A 27,083-nucleotide genomic window follows, 5' to 3' on the forward strand; every position below is an offset into this window, starting at 1 on the left:
TTTTAATTGACAACTTCCATATATAATATACCATGATAATAAAGGAATTATATTATCTATTCATGAACAGCAACAAGAAAAGGAATTTGTAGTTATAGCAAATGATTTCTCATCCCTAGGCTGAAAAGGTTGAATCTTTCTGTCTTACTTTCTGCTGCCCAACCCCAACACACACACACACACACACACACACACACACACACACACACACCTCAAGGCATCTTGTGCGCCTTTACAGTGCCCAAGAAAGCCAGAAAGAATACATCCTAAACCTATAAACATTCATTTTTAATTACCTGGGACAATCCTATTTTGTGTCTATTGTCTCAGCAAAATATTAACAGTGCCTTCACTCTCAAAAGCATCCCAAACAAGGTGTGGTTAGCATACTCCTTTAATCCCAGCACTTGGGAGGCAGTAGGTGGATTGCCATGAGTTTGAGGCCACCCTGAGACTACATAATGAATTCCAGGTTAGCCTGGGCTAGAGCGATACCCTACCTCAAAAAAGCATCCCAGTTTCAATAATAAATTAGATAGCACTACATAAGCCTCCTCTCACATTGGCCTCAAGCTCACATTCTTCCTAAGAAACCAGTTTCTTCTCTAATCACATTTACCTCTTCAACTCTATCACTAAGGAGGTTCTTTTTAGTGTTTCAACCTTAAAGATAAGCAAAGCAATTTACTTTCCCACATCCCAGAGACTGAGAAGAATCTGGGACACCCAAATTTGATTGGAAAATTGCTCAATCACCAAAATGCTATTTGGACTCAAAGTGGATATTAACCCTCCTCCTTTTGGTCTCATCCTCACTTAGTTCTCCAGTTACACTTCTCCTGCTCACCATCTTGAATACTTTGACTCCCCTTCTTTTCCTTCCCTTCCTTGCTCCTAAAATGTTAAGACCTGATGACCTCAGGTTGTCTCTGAAGCAAATCTATTCCACAGTACCACACCCCCATTCCTTAGGCTCAGAGATCTTTGAAATAAAAGATGTGACCAAAAAAGGAACAAGGGAAGGGAAGGAAAGAGGGCAGTTGGAAAGGAGAAAGGAAGGAAGAAGGAGAGCAAGGGAGAGAGGGAGAGAGAGATTCAACTTCATTTGTGCTCTGTCACTAATTTTTATTAGGCCTGTTGTCTAATTACTTTTAGCTTCAGGGCATGTGGGTCAGTGACTATTTCTGTGGCTGGATTAACTGTTTTGAAAAAAATCTGAAAATGCTGTCAGCTCTTTGCAAACATGGCTATAAATATATTTACAGGATGGAGTTGTAGTGCTATTCACAGAGCAACTGGACAAGGACCCATGTTCTCCAGCCATGTGGCTATCACGCACTGCAGCATGAATTTTAGCAGCAGCTGTGCTAATGTGCAAACAAGATGGAGGCAGGGAACAGGTCCCAGCAAGGACAAAAGGGACATTATCAGGATGAAGTGGGAGAAGTTATAAACAGGGCCATTCCGAGCCCTCTAGAACATTAGATAGTCTGGGAAGAAGCTGAATGGTATGATATGCTCACCTTATACTTATGAGGCTCTCTCTCTCTCTCTCTTTCTTTGTCTTGCTCTCTCGCTGTCTGTTTCTCTCTCTCTCTCTCTCTCTCTCTCTCTCTCTCTCTCTCTCTCTCTCCTCCCCTCTTTCTCTACCTACCTACCTACCCATATACACACGCACACACAGTTGCCTATGTGGGGGCATGTGGGAGACAGGAAGAGAAAAGATATCCATGTGGATAAATATGTATGGGTGTGTCTATGGGTATGCACTTTTAGTAGTATACATCTTAAGTTCTGGTTTAAGTTCTGAAAACAGATGTGTATGTATACTTTTGTACTTAGGTGGGATTGCTTGTGTGTGTATGTATGCATTATAGATGATGCCTCAGTCCACCCATACATGCACAAAAACACATGAAAATCTTCAGATTAACTTATTAAAATGGTGACCATGATGATAATTCATATGGAAATTTGAAAGTATGGCTATTTAGTAGGGATTATGACCTAAAACTGTCTTTTTCTTTTTTTTACAGAGAGGGGGAGTGTGGTAGTTTAAATGAAATAGCCTCTATAAGCTCATAGGTTTTGAATACTTGGTTCCCAGCTGATGGCAGTTTTGGAGGTGGAGATTTGCTGGAGATGGTGTGTCACTGGGGGTAGACTTTGAGGTTTATGAGTCCAGCCCTACTGGGTGCTCACTCTCTCTGCTAATGACCCTGTTGGTACATGATGATGTGAGCCAGATTCCTGCTTATGCTATGCTTTCCCTGCCATGATGAAGTTTCTCCATATTTTCTTCCATATTCTCTCTTGTGGCAGTTTGTACATCTATCTTTCTCTTCCAAAAAGATATAGGCTCACAAGATCTACTCTGACTGGTTTCACCTGAGTCTTCCCTATTTGAGACCTTCTATGAAGAGGGCAGCTAGGAGAGGCCTGACTGTTAGTGGTACCATCCCCAGGCAAGACAGCCAGTGAATCAATTTGAGGTCCTGTTGACCTCCCTCACCCAGGCTAAGAGTCTCTCCATCTGTTAGTCATCAAGCCTATGGAAATTTTACACTAGGTTAGTCTTTCCATGGGCAAAATCTAGGTCAAGGAAAATACACACACACACACACACACACACACACACACACACACACACACACATTGAATCTTAGAATATGTAACGATCCTGCTGTTCACTGTTTGGATGGTCAGAACCTGATGACACTGCAGAGTCATAGAAATGCTGATAGTGGTGCCAAGGCTTCTAGGATCACAGATTTGAGGTCCTTGGAGCAGTCAGGGATGGGAGAGGCTTGGGCTTCTAGTCATTTAGAGGCAGAAGATACTCATCATTTCTCTTCTCTATCATCTCAACTGGTTACCACGACCTTACCTTGCTAAGGTTTACAGTGTCCAACCAGGAGTTTAATTGAGACTTCCAGGTATTTGTCTTCCTTGACCCCAGAATATAATCCCTACTGGAAAGGTTAGAAGAGAAGTACAGAGTACCTTGCTGTGGATGGAGTTGCTTGGATTTACAACTGCTGTGTATGGGTATATAGACCACTCACAATCAATGGTTCCATTCAGAACTTTATAGGATGATAAAACAGGTATGAGATGACCCACAATATGTACTGAGTATGAATTTAAGATACCAATAGCAAGGTCACTTTCAAAGTAGAAAAGTATAGATTTAATGATTCCCTCACCCCCAAATTTAGCAGTCTGAAATATAGTGTTTAGGGACTCTTAAAATCTCAACTTTGTCCTGGTTTTGTACAACACCAGAGCAGCCCAGATGGTACCTTCAGGAGGCACCCTTATCCCCAATTCTTGACTTGATAATGCTGGTATCTCTTGGGCTCACCTGGGATCATACTTGCTTTTGAAGGTGTAGCTATATAGATTCATGAATTGTAAACTAATTGGTAGACAACAAGGACAGCAAACATGTGCATAGTTCTTCTCATGTGCCAAATACTTTTCTAAACTAGCTAGCTTGCTATATAAGGATAGATACATGGATACAGATATAAACTCATTTCACAACCACATGTGTCCAAGTGATTTTGTTAGCTTCCTTTAACAAATGAGGAAGTAGAAGCACAGAGGATAAGTGCCTTGTGTGAATACATACAGCTACTGAAGAGTGGAGTCAGGATTTATCCAAAAAGTTTGGCTCTAGGTCAATGCTTGCTCAAGATGGCTTTATGAGAGTAGGACTTTCAGTGATAACTACTAATAAGACACAAACTCCTTGGAAAAACTCCTTGGATACAGGTGGGGGATTATTTACCAGAGTATGTGGGTTCTAACAGTAGCTGTATCACTACATAAAATGTCTTCTGCTTGTCTGAACCAACCCTAACTAAACTTAGAGAATCACATGCACATATAGGGGAAAAAAAGAAACATCAAAATAGAAGAGGAACTAGTTGGGAAGAGGCAGGGATTCAGTGGAAGGAAGACAAAAGAAGGTAATGGGAAGACATTATGATCAAAATACATTTTATACACTTATAAAAATTGTCAATGTAAAATGAAACCAAAGTCAGGTGTGGTGGTGCACGCCTTTAATCCCAGCACTTGGGGTGTAGAGGTAGGAGGATCACTGTGAATTCAAGGCCAGCCTAGAACTACAGAGTGAATCTTAGGTTAGCCTGGGCTAAAGTGAGACCCCCCCCAACCTCGAAAAAAACAAAAAGAAAAAGAAAGAAAGAAAGAAAGAACCAGCCTGGTATCTGGCAAGTGATCTTAACATGGAGATTATTCAGGAGAGATTCCCTGAGATGTTGGTTCAACATATCATAATCTGTTCTACCAAATCTCAACTTTGCAATGAGGTTTCTTACTTGTAAGCATACACACATTTTCTCTTTGCCTTTCTTGATAGAATTTTCCAAAGAGATAGGATAGAGGCTATGGGATAGTTTCTGCTTCCAAACGTCATCTTTATTCAAATCTGTGAGGATCAATTTCCATTTTCATTGGAGAAGTTGTTCTTTTCTGTTCGCTACTTGGGAAAGCCTTGGTCTAAATTTGTCATTACATAAAGAGAGAAATATGAATTCCAAAAAGGGGAAAGACTAGCCCACAAAGTCATTAACAAAGCCATAACTCCTTTTCCCACCCCCTTTCTCATGCTCAGGACAGTACCTTTCTTGATCCCAGCAAACAGGCCTTGCTTGTGCCCAACCAGGGCTCCAATTTCTATACCCTTGAACTGTGTGATCTCAGTTTTTATTTCATCATACTATATATGCTACTTCTTACCCACATACTTAAACTTCAAGTGTCTACCAAGCATAGGGAAAACATGGAACATAGAACTGAAGACCTGGGTTATGACTTCAGCTCTGCTAAATATTAAAAGTGTGATCATAAGCCACTAATTTACCCTCAGTCTGCTATCTATTTTATGCCTCTGTAAAATGGAAATAAGAATCTATACAATCCTTCCCTGAAGTCAACTTTTCCCTAACAGATACTAACCACACTAACTTTTCATTTTCCAGATACTGTCAACATAGCACTTGATATGACCAAACACTTTGGTACATGATATAATGCAATAATTTTTTTCATGGAAGTCTCTGACCCCAAATTAACAAAAGCTATGATGTAAACTAAAGTGTGCCACCCTCAGAGAGGATTATTATAGCACAACAGATTTCTTCCTCCTGGGATTCACAGGGTCTACAGACACATTTGGGACTCAGGGTGAGGGGCTAAGGAGCTGATGCTCTGATAGTCTTCCCCTCAGACACTTACAAAAGGGTCAGGACTGCTGACACAGAAAAGCAGGTGCATGAGCTGGGCAGGCTGTGCTACAAGCCATTTGTAGGCACCTCATTCTGTGGCCTTGTGCCCAGATTGTCCCCCTCTTGCTGCCAAATGTTCTTAGTATTTCTTTTTTCTTCTACCCCTCCACCCTACCCCACATGCTGGGTAGGGACTAATGGGGAACAGTGCCTTGCTGAGAGCTTCTAGAGGGCAAAAAGTAGATCTTTCATATTTTGTTCTTTTTGTTTGTTGTGGTTTTGGGACAATACATTACCATGTAGCCCAAGACTGGCCTTGAACTCATGCGTTTTCCGTCTCAGCCTCTATTTTATTTTTTTTTTAATTTTTGAAAGAGTGAAAGAGAGAGACAGAGAGATGGAGAGAATTGTCACACAAGGGCCTCAGCCACTGCAATTGAACTCCAGACACTTGCACTTTCTAGTGGGCATGTGTGACCTTGTGCTTTCCTCACCCTTGTGCATCTGGATTTATGGGATCTGGAGAGTTGAACATGGGTCCTGAGACTTTCAAGGTAAGTGCCTTAACAACTAAGCCATCTCTCCAGCACTGCCTCAGCCTCTCCAGTGCTTACATTGCAGATGTGCACCATCACACCTGGACATAAACTAATTATTAAGTCCTGTACCACTATCATTGTCTAGTACACCACTTAGCTAACCCCTTGTCAAGTTCCAACTCCACTGGCAAATAAATATTCCCCTATTTCTTTTGTCTTCATATTCATCTCTCTTCTTGCACATCACTGGATGAAAATGCTAACAATACACACACTTGTTTTTACTATTTAGCAATAAACCATAATATGGAGTGTTATATCTTCTCAAAGAAGATGTAAACATCTTAAGAGAACTTTCTCCTTCTCTGGCTCATCCAGAGATTAGTTTAGCACACGGCACTTGAATCAAACTAACATTCACTGAACTAGAGGTCAATGTATAGGGAAGGTTTGTGATCCAAAAAAGAGCCAACACTTACTGAATACTTGGAACTTGCCAAGCTGTATGACAGAAGTTGTACATATGTGTTCTCAGTCTTCACATCAGTAATGACAGATGTTATTTTTGTGTATTTTCTAGGAACTTAAAAGTTTGTTACTGACAACCACAGAGTAAAGCATCTAAATCTAGAGATGTTTGATTCTAAAGTTCATAGTCAATGATTGGGGAGATCTTGAATATCCATGAGCAAGGCATTGATTAAATAAATTGTGATATATGCATGTAACAGAAAATGTTATGATATGAAAAAAGAATGAGAGCTTTATGGACTTGTATATAACAATATCCATGATACCTTTTGAAGTTTAAGGGCAAGGTGGAAGATGATGTGGCATACATACACAAGGCATACACACAAATGCCTATATGGAAACAGAATACCTCTGGAAGGACACATTAGATAACACTGGTAGTCTTTGGGGAGGAGAACAAGGTAGCTGGGAGAAAAAAGTAGGAAATACCACTATACCATTTGAACTCTACAGCCATCTGTTGATCTGAGGATCATCTTTGGGAAAGTGCAAGACAAAAAGAAGGGAAGTATAATGCTAATGATTGAAAAGAGTAATATAGCATGCCTGCAACCCACACATCATACCCATTCCCCAACTCTCTTACACCCTAACCTCCAAAACAACCAATTATCCCAGTGATGGCTTAAGTACACATATTTCCACATTTGAGAATCTGAGGGAGTGGAGTAAGTTATCTCTAAAACGTCATATAGTTTTCTTTCTCTCACCTTCCTTTCTTTTTCTGTCCCTCTTTCCCTCTGTTCCTGTCTCTCTACAGGGCTGGGGATAGAACTCAAGGTCTTGTTGAAGCTATGTAAAAGATCTATCACTAAGGTACAACCCCAGGCCTTCATCTCAGACATTCAAATAACTGAAAATCATGATGGTGAATCTCACTGTATTTGAAACCTTTGTCTAAAAGAAAGGCATGTAGATTGTGTTCTGTTGTTGGCAATAGACAACATATGTAAAACATGCCAGGCCTAGTGGTGCATGCATGTAATCCCTTCACTTGGAGATTGATGGTGAGTCTGAGGCCAGCCTAGATTACATAATGAGTACCAGGCCAGCCTGAGCTATAGAACAAAAGACTTGGTACTTTGTTTTAAGAACACAGAAAAAAAAAAAAAACAATAGCAACAAAACAAAATCATTTCCCTTAACAACTAGCAGATCTTAATGAAGGCTCCCTAAGTGACCATTGAAATGCTTGCTCAAAATTGCTATTGCAATCCCCTTTTGTGAAGGCTGCAGAAGGATTGTTCTGTGGAGCTATCCTGTTTAAAATGCAAGGAAACTGGCCCACTACAAAGCTGAATACAAAGGAGCAAGTCTCCGTCTATGCTTAATGTCCCCTGACTCAGACCTTCTGACCCTAAATATCCCTTTCCTTCTTCCTCACTACCTGTTGGAGAACAGAAGCTCTGTAAGAGACCCTCGGGAGGAAGTGACACTAACTCCACCCCACCATCTGCCCTCCTACCTCTAGCAATTCCTACTGAAAAAACTCAATCCTTGACTGAGGGAGGTTTATGAGCTTCTACCAAATGCTGTAAATATTTCCACATGGCTTGTTTCCTTGAATGTATATGACCTGGAATCTATTCTTCTTCTACACGAGCTCTCAGAGAGCTAAGGAACAAAGAAAACACAGGAGTCCTTAGCTACAGGACATTGGGTCATATTGCAGAAGAATCCAGAGGGGGATATGAGGAAGAGATGGAATGTGGGAGTAAAAGGACAGGAGAAAACATTTAGAGAAACATTTATACAAAGGCATGGTGACTCCTTTTCTAGGATGTAGAAAAGGAGCATCACAATAACAATGACCACTGAGCAATTTACAAAGATCTTTCACAAACACACAATCAAATTTGATTCTTGACAGTCTTATCAAAGTAGATATTATTTGGCTTATTTTGTAAATGAGAATATTAAAGCCCAAAATGGTTGCATGACTTGCTCAGGGCTAAACAACAAAGAAGTGTCAGTGTTTCTGGTTATTTTTGGACTCAAGGATTATGACTGTTTGCATCTTGACTGGGTAGTGTGAGATGGGTGGTTGGAGGATAATGTTCTACATCATAAGGCTAACCTTTGTTTACTAAGCCCCTTCTTGGTCATTCCTTCTTATTCCTTAATCATAGGGGTGCCCAAAAGCTGTAGGACTGAGAAAACTTCATAGCAATCTCCTGTGGTAGCTGCTGACAAATCTGAAGTATATATTATATGATGATCTATAGTAGGAGTTCTGCACCCAGACTGTCTAGGTCCAAATCCTGGCTCTGTAAGTATTTGCCATAAACTTGAAAAAAATGCTTAATTTCTGTGCCTCTCTTTGTCTATAAAGGGGAGAAAGTAATAGTACCTACCTGATAAGGTTAAGAATTAAAATGGATTAGTACATGTTAAGTGTTTAGCACAGTATCTTCTACAAAACTAATTGTTAATTGTTAAATGTTGGCTATTATTGCTACTGTGGATCTATTATTATTAAGGTGCTTAGTAGAGTAAGGAGCTATGTGAGAAAGAAATCCTATTGTAGGATGCAGCAACACTAGGCAGAGAGAGCTTACAGTAAATCATCTTTACTCTTCTTTCCAGTTCCCTAGTACCCACAAAAAGGGCAAGGGCCATCAACAAAAGAATTCTTTTGTTTATGAGAAGCTCAGTGACCTGAACAAGTGGCTGAACCTGTGACCTCAATCTCATAGACACCATGTTCTAAGCAACTGTGCTAATTGGTCCAGATTGACATTAACCACTAAGTTTTATAAAGAAAAACACCACACACACAGACAGACAGACAGAGAGACAGACACACACACACACACACACACACACACACACACACACACACAGTCTGGATACATGAATGCATACACATAGTCTTGCAGTCTGGGTAACAGGAGACAGATCGAGAGAATAAGTTAGGCAAAAAGACTGTGTGATCATGTGATCTGAAAGTGGGTGAAATACTGGAGGGTAGAAAGGTTTAAGTAGGGAGAGGGGTAGGGGGATTTAGAGGATAGGAAAGTGGAGAGGAGGGTTAACTAAAACTAAGTACATATGAAAAAGCCATATGGAAATGCACTTCTTTGGTAGATAGTTAAAAAGCATAATAAAAATAAGAGTTTGAGCAGAAGTACCCTGTGTGGGTGGATAATGTTGCTCACAGAAGCCATAGGTTGTTACAGGAAAACCCCATATAGGAAAACAGATGGGATACATCCCAGTGAGTCATTGGTCAAGGGAGTTCCTTAAGGCTCCCAAACAATACAGGATATTACCAATGTTCTTGGTTTCCCAGCATAACTAGATGACAAGACCCTATTGCTGAAGACACCACATGCTTTTGTTTATAGAACACTGAGAAATGAAGCTAGAAATGAGCTAGAAGCCTCCACCTTGTTAGATAGCAGTCATAATGCTGGAAGGTGCTATACAGGCTGCTGGGGTAGAAAAGTTATCAAGTCTTACCTACAGTGGATCCTGCAGGCTACACAACCAACCAGGTAAGCAAGATGGGCCCACTGGTGCAATAGTGGCATGTAGGTGTAACCAACTGCTCTCTGATTGAATTTGAGGCTGGCTCTATGGGAGGAAATTCATGCCTGGTACTGAAAACTTTGCCAAAAGCCTAGGGCTTGCCAGATGTGGTGGCACATACCTTTAATCCCAGCACTTGGGATGCAGAGGTAGGAGGATCACTGTGAATTTGAGACCACATTGAGATTATATGATAAACTGAAGGTCAGCCTAGGCTACAGTGAGACCCTACCTCAAAAAAAAAAAAAAAAAAAAAAAGCCTAGGGCTGAGAATGAAAAAGGCCCTAGGAAGGAAACTATTACTATTGTTGTTAGGCTAAATGGATATGTTGTAACCACTAAACTGTCCTCCAAATATTTATGTTTTCTCCCATTGATTAGTGCTTCTCTCACCTTTGGCCAGAGAAGTTTCTTTTTCCAGCTGCTAGTGACTACTGAGGAGACTCAGAACTTATCTTAGTGGGGAAAACAAGTGGCTATTGAGTGCTAAGCACTAAGTGAGACATCTATATCACCTCTTCCAAGGCATGGGAAACACTGTGGAAGAGAATATGGAAAAAATGTAAGAACAAGAGGATGGGGAGGAGTGCTGTTAAACTGTTGTCTGGACATGATGTGACCATTACACTCATGAACTCCTGGAAACTATGGTTATCTGCACAAGACCTACACAAGATAGGACCAATCAATATTCCTCCATGGATAGGGGAGAGGCTCATGAGGATCTCCCTAAGAGCTGAAGGATACTATGGAGGGAGGATTCATTCTCTTAAGTGGTGGGAAGAAGGGGTTTAACTGGAATGGGAGGGGAATAAGATACAGTAATGGGGATATATATGATCAAATTATATATACATGTATGAAATTGTAAAAATAATTAACAGCCTGTAAAGACCTTATTTAGCAACTTTTCCTTTCCTCTTTTCTATCCAGTAACATAGAAGCAGGGGAGTAACTAACTTATGAGCTCCCCTATTCCCTTTCCACCTTCCCTAAAGGGACTTTTGACTGTAGTGATGACCTGAGTGTCTGTATTCTCCATTGTCTAACCTCTCTACAACCAACTGCACAACCTTTCTGACAAGAAGAAAGATGTTAGGGGCATAACATAAAATTAACCAAAATCGCTGAAGCTACTAAAACCCAATCTGAAATCTCCAGAGGTTCAGCAAGCCCAGAAAATTGAGAGCAATGATAGAGATAATTTGAAACAAAAGTGGGCCAATTAATGAGGACATTTATTGAATATTATTAATACCCTACTATAATACTATCTCTTAGGCTGGAGCCCTAGGGCTGTGAGAAGAGAAGATATGGAAATGACCAAAAGGGTTCATAGAAGCTAACTATAAAAATCCAGAGGTGATCATTTCTACATTCTTTAGTGCTCCACAGGAAGTCATCTTCACTCAGAGTGGAAAGTAAGAAAGAGAAGAAAAGAAAAAGGAAAGAGAAGCTTCTGTAGGACATATCGAAGTAGGCCTGAGACCCTAGATAGAGTTGATCTTGTATAATATCCTAAATCCAAGTGGTTTATCTAACTGAACAGTGGAGAGAAAAAGAAGAGAAAGAATAATATTGGGAGAAAAGAAGGTGGCTTATCTAGCAAATATGATGAAAATGCACCGTGAAAATTGGGGGAACTGAGAAAATATGTGGTTGGAATAGCCAATTTCATATTTTTCTCTCCCATCAACTCCTAAACATGCAAAGTAGAAGACAGAGGAGGACAATACTATGAGGGTGAAAAGGTTATATGCCTTCCTGGCACAGAAACTGGCCACATTACCCACCCACAAAGCAGATGCCAAATGATTTCATATTGGCAGCCATAGTGCCCACCTTCAGATGCGTGGTTACATGTCCCTTGGTTCTCTGTCAACCCTGAATCCAGAGAGGCTTGAGTTGGCCAAAACCCTCTTCTCAGTAACAGCTGGCTACTAAGAAGCGTGCAACATAAGTAGGAGTATGAGAGTACCAAGACATATCCAACAAATGTCCTCTACTCCCAACAGCTGGAAAGTAGCAAGTGGGTCTGGGCCAAGAGGTACAAACAGGCAGCCCACAGCCTCCATCACCCTTACTTAACATTTTTTCCAGGCTCAGACCTTTACACTAGACTCCCATGGCCCCCTACAGAAACCTCTGTTACATTAAATCCAACTCTGCAGGCAGATAGGGAAAGACTTCTTTCAGATGGAACATTCCCTCTCTCTCTCTCTCTCTCTCTCTCTCTCTCTCTCCTCCCTCTCTTCTTGGTTTTTCAAGGCAGGGTCTCACTCTAGCCCAGGCTGACCAGGAACTCACTCTGTAGTCTCAAGGTGGCCTTGAACTAAGGGTTATCCTCCTATCTTGGCCTCCCAAGAGCTGAAATTAAAGGTGTGACCCACCACACCCAGTAGATGGAATATTCTTAATACATTGCTGATGTGTGTGTGTCCATGCGCGCCTTTTGAACATGGTAGTACATGCTTATAATCCCAGCCCTTGGGAGGCAGAAACAGGAAAATCCTATCAAGCTTTAGGCTATCCAGGCCTTTTTTTCTTGGGTTTGCTCATTCAATCTTTTATCTCAAGTAAGAGTTCATTTCAAGACAAGAAATCCTACTCTATCATTCACGCAATCTAAAAAGAGCAAGTCGTTTTTTTCCCTCCAAATGAAGCAAAATAAAGCAAAAAGATGCTAGTGAGATAGCATCCTTTCCATGCTTCTGCAAATGTTGACCATCCAGCTGCTTGTTGATTCTTCAAACAAAGGAATATTGCCAAATGACAAGAAAGTAAAAATCGTAGAGAAAAGAAACAGCTCTATGTCTGCTATTTCATTAGGCACAATCAGCCAAGCCCTGAGTGAAACTGAGGTTGACCAGGGATGGTGGACACCTAACAGGGCCTTCTCTAAGTTCAGAAGTAGAAGCCTTTCCACTCCCTTCTGATAGGATCCCTGAACCAGCTACAAAGATGGTTTGTCTGAAGCTCCCTAAAGGGAACTTCTGTATCACATTTAGGAATCTTGGTTTGCTCTTTTAGCCTGAAGTAACAGCAAGCCAAGGTCACACTGACGATGCATTTCTGAGAAATGAGAGCAAGCTTTGTGAAATTATATTTTAGGATAGGGGTCCAAATTGAGGCCTGAGGGAGTACTTTTAGTTTAGTGCTTTTGAGGAACAGATTCAATTGTTGGGAAGCAACAGCTTATAGACCCTCCCTGCTTAGCCAGCAACCAGCCAAGTTGAGGGAGTTCTTTTGGAAGCCTCTCCCTCTACTGAGCAGGGCATTATGGGAGAAGCAGCTGTACGCTTAGAGTTACTTTTGTGTGCTAAGTAAAAAGAAGTGGGTCTTTTTAACCATGTACATATGTAAGGGTAGCCCCAAAGTGATTAAAAACCAATAAAATGGAAAAATAATGCCAACATGGTTTTCCTAATATCCTCTCTCAACTCTTTCTCACTCCCATTCAGGCAACTTAGCAACTTTTTTCTTGCCTGAATGAGTCAAAATTTATGCTAAATGGGTAGTAAAGAATGAGCCATCACACAATCCTAGAAGAATGGAATGGGGCTGGAGGGATGGCTTAGCACTTAAGGCACTTGCCTGTGAAGCCTAAGGATCCAGGTTTTATTCCCCAGGATCCACGTAAGCCAGGTGCATAAGGTGGCACATGTGTCTGGAATTTGTTTGTAGTGGCTGGAGGCCTTGGCACGCCCATTCTCTCTCTCAAATACATAAGTTAAATACCTTTTTATAAAGAATGGAATGGCAAGACTTGGAAGATCACATAGTCAAATCCTCTCATTTTACAGATAAAGTTAGGTACAGAGAAGCCAAGTACCTGCTCAAAGTCATACAGCAAGTGAGGGTGACATGTTGTCTACCTCCTATTTAACTGTCTAGCTGTTATTTTTGAGATAAACAGCTTTGAGGGGGGTGTCCAGATTTGGTCTGAAGTTTTGTTCTCTTTTAGATTTAGAATGAGCCTCTCTTCATAAGCAGCTGCAGGAGGAGGTGGTGTAAGAAGAGGAGTCATTGTTTAGAATGAGCCTGCAAGACTACTGGACACTGAACCAGGGCTCCAGCCTCCAGCTTTAGAAAGTATCCTCCTGTTTGGCTCCCCAGTGTCCCAGCCTCTAATTCTCACCTTCCGTTGAATGAACTAAAGTCACAGATTAGGACTCAGTTTAGTTGGAAAGGAGGCAGGAAAGTGACCTGTCCCTGTGGCCTGAAGTTCCACAGTAGTCACTGAGCCACTATGATCTTGCTCAGCTAGACAGTAGGCAAAAAGTCAGCCAAAGTCAGGGGATTAGGAGATTCTCTCAAAAAAATACCTTAATCCCAAAGTCAGCAAACTAGTGGTAAACCCAGTAAGATGCTGAACCAAGCAGTGAGAAGCTCTAAGACGAGAGGGACAAAAACAGCCAATTATATCCTGGAGAGCCATATTTGAGACTTTATTCACCCAAGGGCAGAGTAGATCATTCTTTCTCATGCCTAGAAAGTTCTCTATCATCAAGTTTATCTATCAACTGGAACTATCATGTACCTACAGGGCAGCTTCTTGACCACTGACCCTTTCTCCTTAGTAGTGAAAGTCCTATCTCCATAATAGACTGGCAGTCAAGGTGGAAAGTGCAAGGTAATGAATTTACTCTGAAACACTTTAAAAAAATATTTATTTATGCTGGGCGTGGTGGCGCACGCCTTTAATCCCAGCACTTGGGAGGCAGAGGTAGGAGGATTGCCAAGAGTTTGAGGCCACCCTGAGAATACATAGTGAATTCCAGGTCAGCCTGAGCTACAGTGAGACCCTACCTTAGAAAAACCAAAAAAAGAAAAAGAAAAAAAGAAAGAAAATTTATTTATTTATTTATTTATTTGAGCGAGCAAGAGAAAAAGAAAGACAGAGAGAGAGAATGGGTGCACCAGGGCCTCCAGCCACTGAAAATGAACTCCAGATGCATGAACCTCCTTGAGGATCTCTCTGATGTGGATACTGGGGAGTTGAACCTGGGTCCTTAGGCTTCACAAGCAAGCATCTTAACAGCTAAGCTATCTCTCCAGCACTTTACAAAATTTCTATTTTGAAACACTTAAAAAAATATTTTTATTTATTTGCAAGCAGAGGTCGAGAGAAGAGAGACGGACAGTGAGTGGACATGCCAGGGCCTCCACCTGATGCAAACAAACCCCAGATAGATGTGTTACTTTGTGTATCTGGCTTTATGTAGGTACTGGGGAATCAAATCCAGGTTGTTAGGCTTTTCAGACAAGTGCCTTAACTGCTGAGCCATTTCTTCAGCCCTGAAACACTTAAAAAGACTTCAGTCTAGATCCAATGTTATCAACTCTAGTTAATTCTGTCTTATCTGCTGAACCATCAATCCAAACTTCAACTGGAGTGAACTGGAGCTAGCAACCAATGCCATCTTGCTCCGCTTTCCCATAACAAGGCTCCCCTATCATCCCAGAAAACCATGGTTGGCCTGTATTTCCCACAAAATTGCCTGGTTGCCTCCTGTCCTGTCCGCTGCTTGGTCTAGGTTGGAATACTCCCAATTTTCCCACAATCTCTGTAAAAAGATCTTCTCCACTAATCTTCTTCACTCCCTGCTGCTCCAGCCAGACTTTGGTCACTTGCTCTCCTCTCGGGAACATTTTACCTGCCAGTCCTCCCAGGCCTAGGACCTAAGAAAAGTTGGCATCCTTTAAAACAGATGGAGAAAGGATACAAAAAAACAATCAGTGACACTCCAGAACTGTGCATATCACAGAGTCCACAAAAACCATATAGTACATGTGTTAGTATGGACTAAATCCCATTTCCCTTCTGTTTGTGTTTTCCCAATTCTACAGGGCCTAATGGGAAGTTACCCCTCAAACATCAAAACTACCTTTCTCTGGAAATTTTACATGTGCAGAACCTTGAATTCATTAAACTAGTCAGGACAGCTTTACGGCTATGACAGTGGTAGATCTAACCAAAAAACAATTTGGATTGTGAGTAGCTCCAAATACTAAATTAATGAATTTTTAGACAAGGATGCCATGTCAGAAATTAGAAATGTACAAATCACCACATTAATAAAATGGCAACACACCAGCCTCCTTGAATTCTCCAGCCCATCTGGTAGGCTAATACTGGTGGATAAAGAAAATAACAACCTTCTACTAAGCTTTCTCCATTTGTTTGAGACTACAGCTGTGGTACAGGTGGCTAGAAAATTTTGAGTAAACTGAAAAAGGTATTACAGCAAAGGCATTGGAATAGCAGGATCTAAATCATAGCTTGCCAGGCACAGTATGCCATGACTATAATCCCACAACTCTCAGGAGGTTGAGGCAAGAGGATTTCTACAAGTGTGAGGCCAGTCTGGGCTACAGAGCGAATTTCAGGCCAACCAGGGCTACATAGCAAGACACAGTCTCAAAAGACAAATAAATAAATAGTGTTGGGAAAGCTGAGGGGCTCAAGAAAGGTAGTGCTGAGTAGGATGAGATTTTCTGAAAGTTTCAAAATATAGAAGGCTGTTCCTGGGTTTTCCAAAATAAAAACTGAGGTACTTTTGAGAGGCTCCAGTATCAAAAAAAAAAAAAAAAATCAAGATACTACAAGAAGGAGCCAAACCAAAGCATTCCGAGACCCTGGGGACATACCAAATTTCTTTCTGTTCTTGACATATACTCTCCATAATTTAAGTTAGCAACTTCAGCTTCTCAGTGGGCTTGGTCTGTGTTAGTGTACATACTAGCCACACCTCTGCATAGACCATGGCACCACCACCCCCTCCAGCTGCACTGTGAGGTCTTGACCGGAAAGTCCCAGCCAGCCCTCCCCCTGAGTCCCCTATGATCACCTTCTTTGAAGTCTGTTCCCCAGCAGTGAACCTCTTCCTGATAAAATAGTAGTTTTTCCAAGTTTTATTACATTCTCCTAAGGTTCCAGCTCTGGGCCTGCTCACACCACATAAATGCCAGTGCCTAGCTTCAGCTCAAGCCTCTATGGCTTCCTTTTAAGATGCACCCACATTTTCTACAGACCTGAAGGCTACTAAGCAGCTTTCAACCTCAGGGCAATGCTCAGTATAACCTAGGTAACAGCCTGAAGGCCCGGCCTGGCTGCCTTCCCAAGAGACAACTGCATCAAAGCAGGGAAAAGTGGTCCCAGGGAAGAATGCAGAAGCAACCTTCCACCCAGAGTCCATGGACCGCTCCAGTGCAGCATCAGGTGGCCTGCATTGTTCTGAGACCATCCTTTACAGCCACCGAGCATACTTGAGTTTTGTTCAAGTGGAGCCAGGACGGTACAGCTGTGCCAATGGGTCACAAGGTCTGAGGTACCAAGAGCCTCAGAGCCCCTCTGCCAGGGAAGTGCAAACCAAAAGCTGCAAACCAAAACAAAGGTCCTTGGTTGAAGGCTGTGGGAGAAGCACTCCAAGAGGAATCCATAGGTGGACATGCCAGAATTCAAGGTTTCTGTGTTCACCTGATAATCCCCCAAGCCCCTTTCAATGGCAGCAGAGATAGGTGTCAGGAGATCAGCAAGAGAGAACCCCTCAGCTCCAGGGAAACACCACGTTTGTCACATTTTCTATGTTGTGAACTTGGGGCGGTGGCATGAGTGCGCGCAGCTGTCCCAAGGAGCCCTGACAGAAAGCCAGACTTTTGTGAGAGGGTATTCCAAGCCTCCAACTCGTCCAGAGACCTGTCGCTAAAACTGTTGAGGGGCTTCTCTCACAAAGTGAAATGGCTCCAATGACTCTTCCAAAGTCACAGGAGGTTTCCATGCTGGGAGTGTGTACCCATGGGGTCTTACAGCCACAGGCCTGGAGAGCAAAGGCTCTGCCCCCAGCTCTGCCCAGCTTTAGGGAAGGCTAAATTAGTCCCAAAGCTAAAAGCTGGAGTGGTGGGGCCGCATTCTGGCTTCAGAAATGAGGTACCCCACCCGGAGGATAACAGAGGCGCGGGGAGCCAGGAACCCCACCGTTGAGGTTGCGAGTGGCACGGAATGAGCTTCAGGGCCCTTCCTGCCGGCTGCCTCACGCCTCTCGGTCAGAGACCGTGGGGACCGCCTCCGGAGCGGCTTTGAAGCTCCGCTGGGAGGGCGCGTACAGCCGCTTGCTCGCCGGGGGCCCGGGGCGGCGAGAGACCGCCGGGCCTGGCTGGGCCGTAGCCACAGCGGGGCAGAGACGCGCGCAACCCCCACTCGCGCTCGCTCCCTCCCTTTCTCTCGTGCACACACACACGCTTGCCATGTGTTTGAGCGAAGAGTCATCAGGATCCCTCAAGTGCTTTTGACAGCAAACACCTCTGCTCTACGGAAGGAGCAGGGGCTGCTGGACTCGCCAGTCCGTGTTTCTTTCGGTTCCCTCCCCGCCTTCCTACTCACTCCTTTCTTCATGACTTCGCCCCTTCCCCCCTCCCCCAATTCCTGCAAATATTTCCCCCAGCACACTTGGGCAAAGTACTTTAAACAAATCCAAAAGGTGAGTCTCGATTTGTCCCAGGGCAAAAAAGTTCATTGTCAGCCTGTAATCAATGAATGTTCCAGTTCCCACCCTCAGGACCTCGAGAGTCTAGTTTCCACAGCTTCAACTACCCAAAGCCAGGCAACCCATGCTCTAGAAGGGCCATGAGCAAGGGACAAGAGGAGGAGACCGGCGATTTAGTGGGACCCTTCGGACCAGGACGTATGGGGGTGGCAGTGGGAGTGGACACTCTTGCCCAGAATGTCAGGTGGGGTGAGTGGGGCCACTCACCTGCTTGGAACTCCACTTGGCGATTTTTCTCTTTTTCTTCCTTTAACAGCATGGAATAGAGGATCCCCACAGAGTTATGGATGCCGAAGATGGAGCCGTTGCACCAGGTGGCAGCGAATACCACCATCCAGCCGAAGCCACCTTCGGGTGGCTGGAAGCCACGCGCAGTGCCGCGGGTTTCCACTGTGGGCGTGGGCTCTGGTTCGTGCACCGGCTCCGGCTCAAACCCCAGCTCAGGCAAGGGTGCAGGGTCTGGTAGGGGCTGGGGCTGCGGCTGGGGTTCGGGCTGCGGCTCGGGCGGAGGCACTGGCACGGGCTCAGGCTCAGGCTCCGGCTCCGGCTCCGGACTACCCACCCGCTCCTGCTGCTCCTGATCTGCCTCCTGCCAGGGCCCCTTGCCTTCCTCGCTCGCCGGGCTTTGCAGCGCCATCGCGGCCAGGAGACTGTGGCTGCTCGAGCGGAGGAGCCGCTGTGTGGCTGGTACTTGTTTCTGCTGCTGCTGCTGCTGCTGCTGCTGCCGCCCTAGCACTGCTGCCACCGCCTCCTCTGCCTCCTCCCAGCTCCGCGCCAGAGCTGGCCAGCCCGTCCCGCGACAGACGGTCCCTCGAGCCTTCTCCTTCTCCTCCCCCGTCCAACCCCCTCCTCCTCTCCCCACGTCATCTCTCTCTCCTCCCCCTCCTCCTCCCTCCCACCTCTTCCTCCCTCAACAGGCAGCCGCTAGAATCTCGCTCTTCTCCCCAGCTCTTCCTCCTCCTTGTACTTGTCTACCTATTTAGTCTCCGCGGCTCCCCCAAAGTCGTGTTCCAAACTCCCGAATCTCAGTGTTCTTGTTCAGATGCCCAGAAGGAGAATTAAATTGGCAAAAAGAGAGTAGAAACTATCTTGTCACCACACGCTCTCCTCCCTGCAGGTTCTAGAACCTACACCGATCAACTCCTAGTCTCTAAGAAAGACCTTGCCTGTCATCTCCCACTCTTTCCTTCCTTACACGCTCCCTGCCTGCAGCCGGGCTAGCCCTGGGAACCCCAAGACAACAGCTAGCCAAGGAGGACCCTACTCTGCCTTCTGGACTGCTCATGTCCCCAACTTGGGCTTCTCCGGGGCGACCTGAAGGGCCCAGCCTGGGCTTCTGTCAGTGGGCATAATCTTCTCAAGACCCGAACTCGCTACCACACTAACCTGCGCACCCCCCAGAGTCTCTTCATACCCCGCCCTTCCCAGCAAATCCCTGGCGGGACCGGGGAGGAGGCGGCCCGCAGCGAGGCCCGCCCCTCTGGGCAGTCAATCAGGGCTTTGTTTGCGCCAACCTGGAGCCCAGAGTAGCTGCAGAGGGCCGGGTCTGGGCCGGGCCAGGGAAGAGTCTGGGCCGCTCCGGGCCAGGAAGGGAGGGAGGTGCGGTGGCACCAGAGGGGGCCAGGCCCTCGCCAGGGCAGGACCTGGATTTCAGTGCAGGCTCCTCCTGGCTTTCTGTCCGGGACTGAAGAGTGAGAAGTCGGGTCCGTGTCGAGCCACCAGTTTGGTCTAGGGCTGCCCAGCCCCGGACATCCCGGGTAGGCGGGTCCCTTGAGCATCGGTTGCCGCGTTTCGGGTGCTTGGGACTTCAAGGAATTGCAAGTAATGGGATGTTTTCTCAGCACCCTCCACCCCCTTCTGCCCACACCTCGGGCACACAGACCTGCCAGAGTCCCACTAAATGCCCGAATTCAGGCCCCAGTCCTGTTCTAGGAAGACGAAGTGTGTGTGTGGCAGAATGAGGTGGGGGTGGGGGGTTCTCCAGGGAGTGCATGGGTCGCAGCAAAAGGGGAGAGAACTCTGTGAGGGTGAAGGCGGTGCCCAGTCTCAGCCCTCACTGGCCTGGCCGATTCTGAGAAACTCTGTATCCCCTAAGGGCCTGAGTGTTCAGCACACTAAAACATGAGGCCATATGAGCAGGAGGGGTCATGCCAAGGCCTTTTAACCCCACATCCCATTAACCTTCTTGCTAGGTGAGTGAGAGACTGTGTGATTGATAGAAATGCAGCCCAGGACTGCGAGGCTGTGTTTGAAGCCAAGGAACAGTCTTGAAGCACCTGTGGACAGGCACATCTGGGTGGGAGGACAGGGGTGTACTGAGAGACTTGCAGGGCCATGGAAGGTTTCAGCCAAATTCACAAATCACAGAGCCATACCAGTCAGCAGAGTAGGCATTATGCAAATGAAGGAAGCACGTCCCTCATTACTCTGAGGTAAATATTATCACCTACTTTTGTAAACACAAAAACTGAATCTCGGCTTCAAGAGATGGCTCACTGTTAAGGCACTTGCCTGCAAAGCCTTACCACACTGGTTCCATTCCCCAGTACCCACATAGAGCCAGATGCCAGATGCACAAAGTGATACATGCATCTGGAGTTTGTTTGCAGTAGTAAGAGTCTTTCTCTCTCTCTCTTTCTCTCTCTGTTTGCAAATAAATAAAGTATTTTTAAAAACTGAATCTCAGTAGAGGCGAGGATGCTTATTAGCCTAAGGTCATGGGGTAAGTGAAATACAAGCCGAAATGTAATAAGGCAGGACTATACACATAAGGGCCTGGTGCTCATTGCTCTTCACCACAAGAGTCTAGAACTTGGTGCTGGGGTTGGGGAAAAGCAAGATCTGGCCAAGCTAGCCAGTAGGCTTCTGGAGAAGGTGGTGTACAAAGTGAGCTTTGAATATTGAGATGGATTTTAACAAGCTGGATGGGGGATAGTTCTTTGCTTCAGAACATGCCTTGAGCTGAAAACAGGGAGACACAGAAAGACTCTCCTCAAAAAGGATGGAAGTGAAAGTTAATTAGGCCAAAAAGTTAATATGTATGGTACTTCTCCAAGGAAACACTTGCATTTCAATAAAAACACACAATACCTCAGCCATGAGGAATGACAAATCATGAACATTGTGGGTACTGGGGCTTACGGTTTGAGTGTCAGTCAGGGGTCTCACCATACACATGGCCAACTGTTGCCTCATGGGACCTCCATCCTTGGGATCCAATTGTAGGGAACTTGAATGAGACCTTGAAAGGGGCTGTTTTCAATCAAAGAACTGAGTAAACTCTAGGGTTTTGGACCTCATCTTGATCCTTGCTGTCTAAATTCTACTTCCCTCATTGCTTAAATGGACATTTAGATCACTGGAATGGAGATGTGGGTGGAAGGAAATGGCACTTACTGAGAATATCCTGTGAACCTAGTAACATTCTGGATCTTTAAACACATGGTCTCAAATAATCAAAGCAGTACTATCAGGCTGCAATGACTTGTCCCCATTTTACAAATGAAGACACAGGATCTAAGAGGTTAATTCAGTTGTTTTTCTTTACAAAGCCAGTAAGAGGTAGAACAGGTATCTTTGCTCATTTGTGTGAGTCTCAAAGTATGTGCCCCACCCAGAAGACAGGATTATGTAACTGCCATCCCATCATTCTAGTGATTTGTGTAGTGCATGCCATTTCTCCCCTTTTTAGAAGGTACAGGTACTTTATAATGGCTAAAGCATTGACATGAGGAGACCTGGGTTCTGATCATGATTCCAGCATTACATCCTGTGTGATCTTAAACAACTTGTTTCCTCTTTCTGAGTATCAGTTCTTTTATTTGCAAAACAGTTAATATCGACTACACAGAATTATTAAATGTCTTGCTGTTCTATAAATAAGCTCTATTGTGGATATGCAAGTACCATGGTTTGAATAAGTGACCCCTTTAAAGGACCATTTGTTAAAAGCTTGATTGCCAGCCTGTGGCACTATTGGGAGGCAATGGAACCTTTAAGACTTGGTGCCTTGTGGGAGGAAGTTAAATTACCAGGGGTATACCCTTGAGATGGATATTGGGGTCTTTGCTCCTTCCTCCATCTATGCTTCCTGGCTGCCATAAGGGAAACATCTTCTCTGCCATGTGCTTGCACCATGCTACACTGTACTGGCACAGACCCAAATGCAATGAGGTCATGTGACTATGAACGGAAACCTCTGAAACTGTGAGTTGAAACAAAGCTTTCCACCTTAAAAGTTGATTATCCTGGGCTGGATAGGTGGCTCACCAGTTAAGATTCTTGCCTGCAAAGCCTAAGAACTCAGGTTTGATTACCCAGTGCCCTCATAAAGCCAGATGCACAAGGTAGTGTATGCTTCTGGAATTGGTTTGTTTGCAGTGACTAGATGCCCTGGCATGCCCATGTTGTCTCCATCTATCTGCCTCTTTTTGTCTTTCCCTGTCAAATAAATAATTTTTTAAAGATTGTTTATCCTTAGGTATTTTGTCATAGCTATGGAAAACTGACTAACACAGTAAGACTGCCAGTGAAGATTTTTAAATAGGTGAGTAACATTACAGTTGCATCTTGGAGAGATAACTATGATGACTGTACAAAAAGTGTCTTGGAAAGATTACAGGAAAGAAAAGGTGTCATATGTGTGGAATTTTACACATAAATAAATTATCCTTGGTCAACATATATGAGCAGTAACAGATCTTTAGAGAACATCTACTACATGTAGAAATATCTGCTTTACAACAAATATGTGTCCAAAGACCCCTGTAGCTCTTTACTTGACTGCTTAACTGTGTACCTTGGAAAAGCCATAGAGCAGGCCTCCAGCTTACATTGCAAGTGAGGCATTGTATTGTTCTTCCGTCCTTAACAGAGCCTACAATGGACTCATTCAAAATATTTATGATCGTTAGTCTTTGTATGAGGGAATAAAGCAATGTGGTGCTTCCCCAACTCAGTTGTGTGTCAGAATCACTTAGAGAGTTTTGTAAAGACATTGACTCCTGGGTCACCCTGCATGCTTGCTGAATCAGAATATCTAGAAGTGGAACTTGGGAATACATAGTATTATCAAGGCCCTAATAATACTGATGCACTGCCAGGTGTGGAAACCATTGGACTAAAGTAATGATTCCCTGGAATTTGGATATCAAAGACTCATAAAATTTCTCTCCTGGGCTGGAGAGATGACTTAGTGGTTAAGCGTGAAGCCTAAGGACCCCTGTTCGAGGCTTGAATCCCCAGGACCCATGTTAGCCAGATGCACAAGGGGGCGCATGCGTTTGGAGTTCATTTGCAGTGGCTGGAGGCCCTGGTGCACCCATTCTCTCTCTCTCTCTCTCTCTCTCTCTCTCTCTCTTTCTCTGTCACTTTCAAATAAATAAAATAAAATAAAATAAAAAATTTCTCTCCTAAGTTTCGGGCCTAACATAATGCCAGTTTTTAGTGTCATGTGAAGACATGTGTTATGGTCATGGCCTTAATAAAAGTATATTTTAACATTAAAATATAGAGATGTACAAAGAATATAGCTTTTTAGTGAGAAAAGTCTTTCTTTTCATTTATTATTTTTTATTAGTTATGTATATAGTGTGTATACAGCCATGGTGGTACTATTGTTAGCTTTCTCCCTGTCATCCCCCCTGCAGATTGTGGGGGTAGCCATCAGTTATGGGGGTGAAACAATGTCTGTGTGCATAATGACCCAACTATGGCTCTAACAATCTTTCTGTCCCCCATATTATGAATTTCCCTGAGCCATGCTGGATTCATTTTAGGTCTATTTCAGTGATGGGAGGTCTTGGGAGGCTCTGTGTCTCTGGATATATGATTTGGTAGGAGTTGAGCATTCTCTGTGTCTATCTCCTTCATCCTTGTGCTGATATCAGGTTCACTGAGAAAGCATCTCGTGGTCATTACTCTAACTCTATGGCTTCAGATGGTGCCATGGTGGGGTGCAATGGGCTGATTCTTTCCTCAGGTTCTGCGTCCAATCTGAAAAGGAGAAGGAAATTCCCCAATGGAGAGTGAGGTCAATGCAAGATACATGGATATCCATTAGTATTTTAGAGAGAACTTAATAGGTGTAGGCCCTCTTGTAGCAGGCTTGTTTTTGGATGTGGTTCTGACTTGTTTCTCCATTCCAGGTATGGGTTCCATTTCACTGAGCAGATCTGTTAGCCAAATCAAGAGCAGTTGGTAACCCACCATGGTTGTGTGCCACTATTGCACTTGTGTGAGCATCACATCAGGTTGTTTGTTATTGAGTAGCTTGGACCCTGAGTTGCTTAGACAGATGTTGGTCATTTTCCCCTAGTCACTCATGTAACACCTTCTGGCACTAGACAAGCTGTCTGGGGATTGACTCTCTTCCAGCTTCCAGCAAGGTTGCTCCATGTTCTATCCCAATAGCATATGGTGTCTTCAGCAGTAGGGTCCTACCATTAACCTTTGGTGGGTCATCAAGTACTCTGACAGAATTCTGTCTTCTTCTGGGAAACCTTGTAGGTCTCCCTGATCAACAGCTCATTGTGGATGTTACCCACATGCTGGCACTGGGAGTTACAGATCAGTGCCAAGGGAGAAGAAGGAAGAAAAATATAGGTAATATAAAAGAAAAAGAGAGAAAAGAGAGAGGAAGAAACAGGAGAAGATTGAGGATAGTCTTTATCATATCCTTTCCAGGCCCCTGTGAATCAGGTATTCTTTCTAAGCACCTGATGAAGGTTTAACTTTTTATTATGTCTTTTAGAATGTAGGATTTTATGGTATCATTTCCATTTGGGTCCAGTTTTTTGTCCCCACCTTTACCCTGCCCTCCCACCCCACCATCCCTATAGACCAGTCCTCAAGATGTTTATTAGGTATGACAGGATCACGGCCAGATTCAGGTTAGGAGCCACAGATGAGTGATACCATGTGATGATTATCTTTCTATGATTGGGTGAGTCTTAAAAGAAATCACCTATAAGCAGGGCATGGTGACACACACCTTCAATCCCAGCACGTGGGAGGCAGAGGTAGGAGGATCACCATGAATTCAAGGCCACCCTGAGACTACAGATTCCAGGTGAGCCTGGGCTAGAGTGAGACCCTACCTCAAAAAAAAAAAAAAAAAAAAGACTGGGCTGGAGAGATGGCTTAGCGGTTAAGCGCTTGCCTGTGAAGCCTAAGAATCCCAGTTTGAGGCTCGATTCCCCAGGACCTACGTTAGTCTGATGCACAAGGGGGCTCATGCATCTGGAGTTCATTTGCAGTGGCTGGAGGCCCTGGCATTCTCATTCTCTGTCTGCTTCTTTTTCTCTCTGTCTGTCGCTCTCAAATAAATAAATAAATATAAATAATTTTTTTTAAAAAAAGACAAAAAAAAAAGAAATCTTCTAATTGATCAGTGGTTAAAGGTGCTTACTTGCAAAGCTTATAGGCTTGGGTTTGATACCCCAGTACCCATATAAAGCGAGATGTACAAAGTGGCACATGTGTCTGGAGTAGGTTTGCAGTGACAAGAGGCCCTGGCATGCCTGTGCATATTCTGTCTCATAAATAAATAAATAAATAAATAATTTTTTTAAAAAGGTTATCAAGCCAGGCATGGTGGTGCATGTCTTTAATCCCAACACTTGGGAGGCAGAGATAGGAGGATCCTTGTCAGTTCGATGCCACCCTGAGAATACAGAGTGAATTTCAGGTCAGCCTGGGCTAAAGCAAAGCCTTACCTAAAAAAAAAAAAAAGAAAGAAAGAAAAGAAAACAAAACAACAAAGGAATCATCTAACAACTATTTTTTCATATGTCAGTCTGACTTGTCATAGGTATGAAGATCAGTATTTGGGATTTCCTAGATCAGATGGCCTCTGAAAGCCCCCTCTGTTGCTCAGATTTTCTATTGTAGGTCAAAGGCACTCCTTTGCTTTGGGCTTCTCCTATTCCCCAGCAGAATTTTCTGTCTAGAATGGAAGTCAGTGAGTCATTCACATCATCTCTCTGCCTTGTGTCTAAGTCATCTTAAATAAGTACTTGAGGATGGATGACATATTGAGATTATTCTCAAGAAGGTGAGCACATAGCCTTTCCCTCCTTTACTCTTTATTCATCTTTATGAGGGAAACAGACTTCTGATGATGCAGCATCACTTTGGAGCCAAGTAGGATCGATTGTGAAAGGGAGCCAGGGTGCTCTAGTAATAACAAAAAGAAATCCAAAGGCAAAGAAGACTTAGGTTTTATTGTCCATAATCAAGAATAGTACTGATTGGAACCCACATTACTGGGAAATGAATTTGAATGTTGACACCTTCTGATGGCCAAAGTAGAAGCATGGAAAGGAAAAATATTGGACATGGCTTGACTTCAATTTGAGCCAGAAGGCTATTCATAATAATAGGTGCATTAAATACAAATCAATTGGCCATAAGCATGGAGCCTGCTTCCTGAATGTAAGGAAGCAAGCTGCTCAATAGTGAATCTATTATTAGAGCAGCCATGGAGGGAAGAGATGACAGAAGCAGCAGGAGCATTATAGAAAAGAAAGATAGAAAATACTTAACCCTGTAAGGACTACATAGAACAGCAAGCCAGAAGTGAAAAAAAGAGTGAAATGAATTGTTGTTTTGATCATATCCAAGGGAAGTATGGAATGATGGGTTAAAAGTCTTTTATTAATTAATGTTTTCTATTC

General features: G+C 43.8%; 1 protein-coding gene across 1 annotated transcript in view; it reads right to left on the reverse strand.

Annotated features, from left to right (window-relative positions):
* The window catches only part of Slc16a2 (solute carrier family 16 member 2), a 134,146-nt gene extending 114,913 nt beyond the window's left edge, over positions 1-19,233 (reverse strand). The window contains exon 1 of the mRNA XM_004666991.2: positions 18,616-19,233. Coding sequence (XP_004667048.1) covers positions 18,616-19,045 — 430 coding nt within the window. The 5' untranslated portion in view covers positions 19,046-19,233. The remainder of the gene's footprint in view (positions 1-18,615) is intronic.
* Between the last annotated feature and the right edge of the window lie 7,850 nt (positions 19,234-27,083).

This window comes from Jaculus jaculus, chromosome X, assembly GCF_020740685.1.
Source record: "Jaculus jaculus isolate mJacJac1 chromosome X, mJacJac1.mat.Y.cur, whole genome shotgun sequence".
Taxonomy (NCBI): Eukaryota; Metazoa; Chordata; class Mammalia; order Rodentia; family Dipodidae; genus Jaculus; species Jaculus jaculus.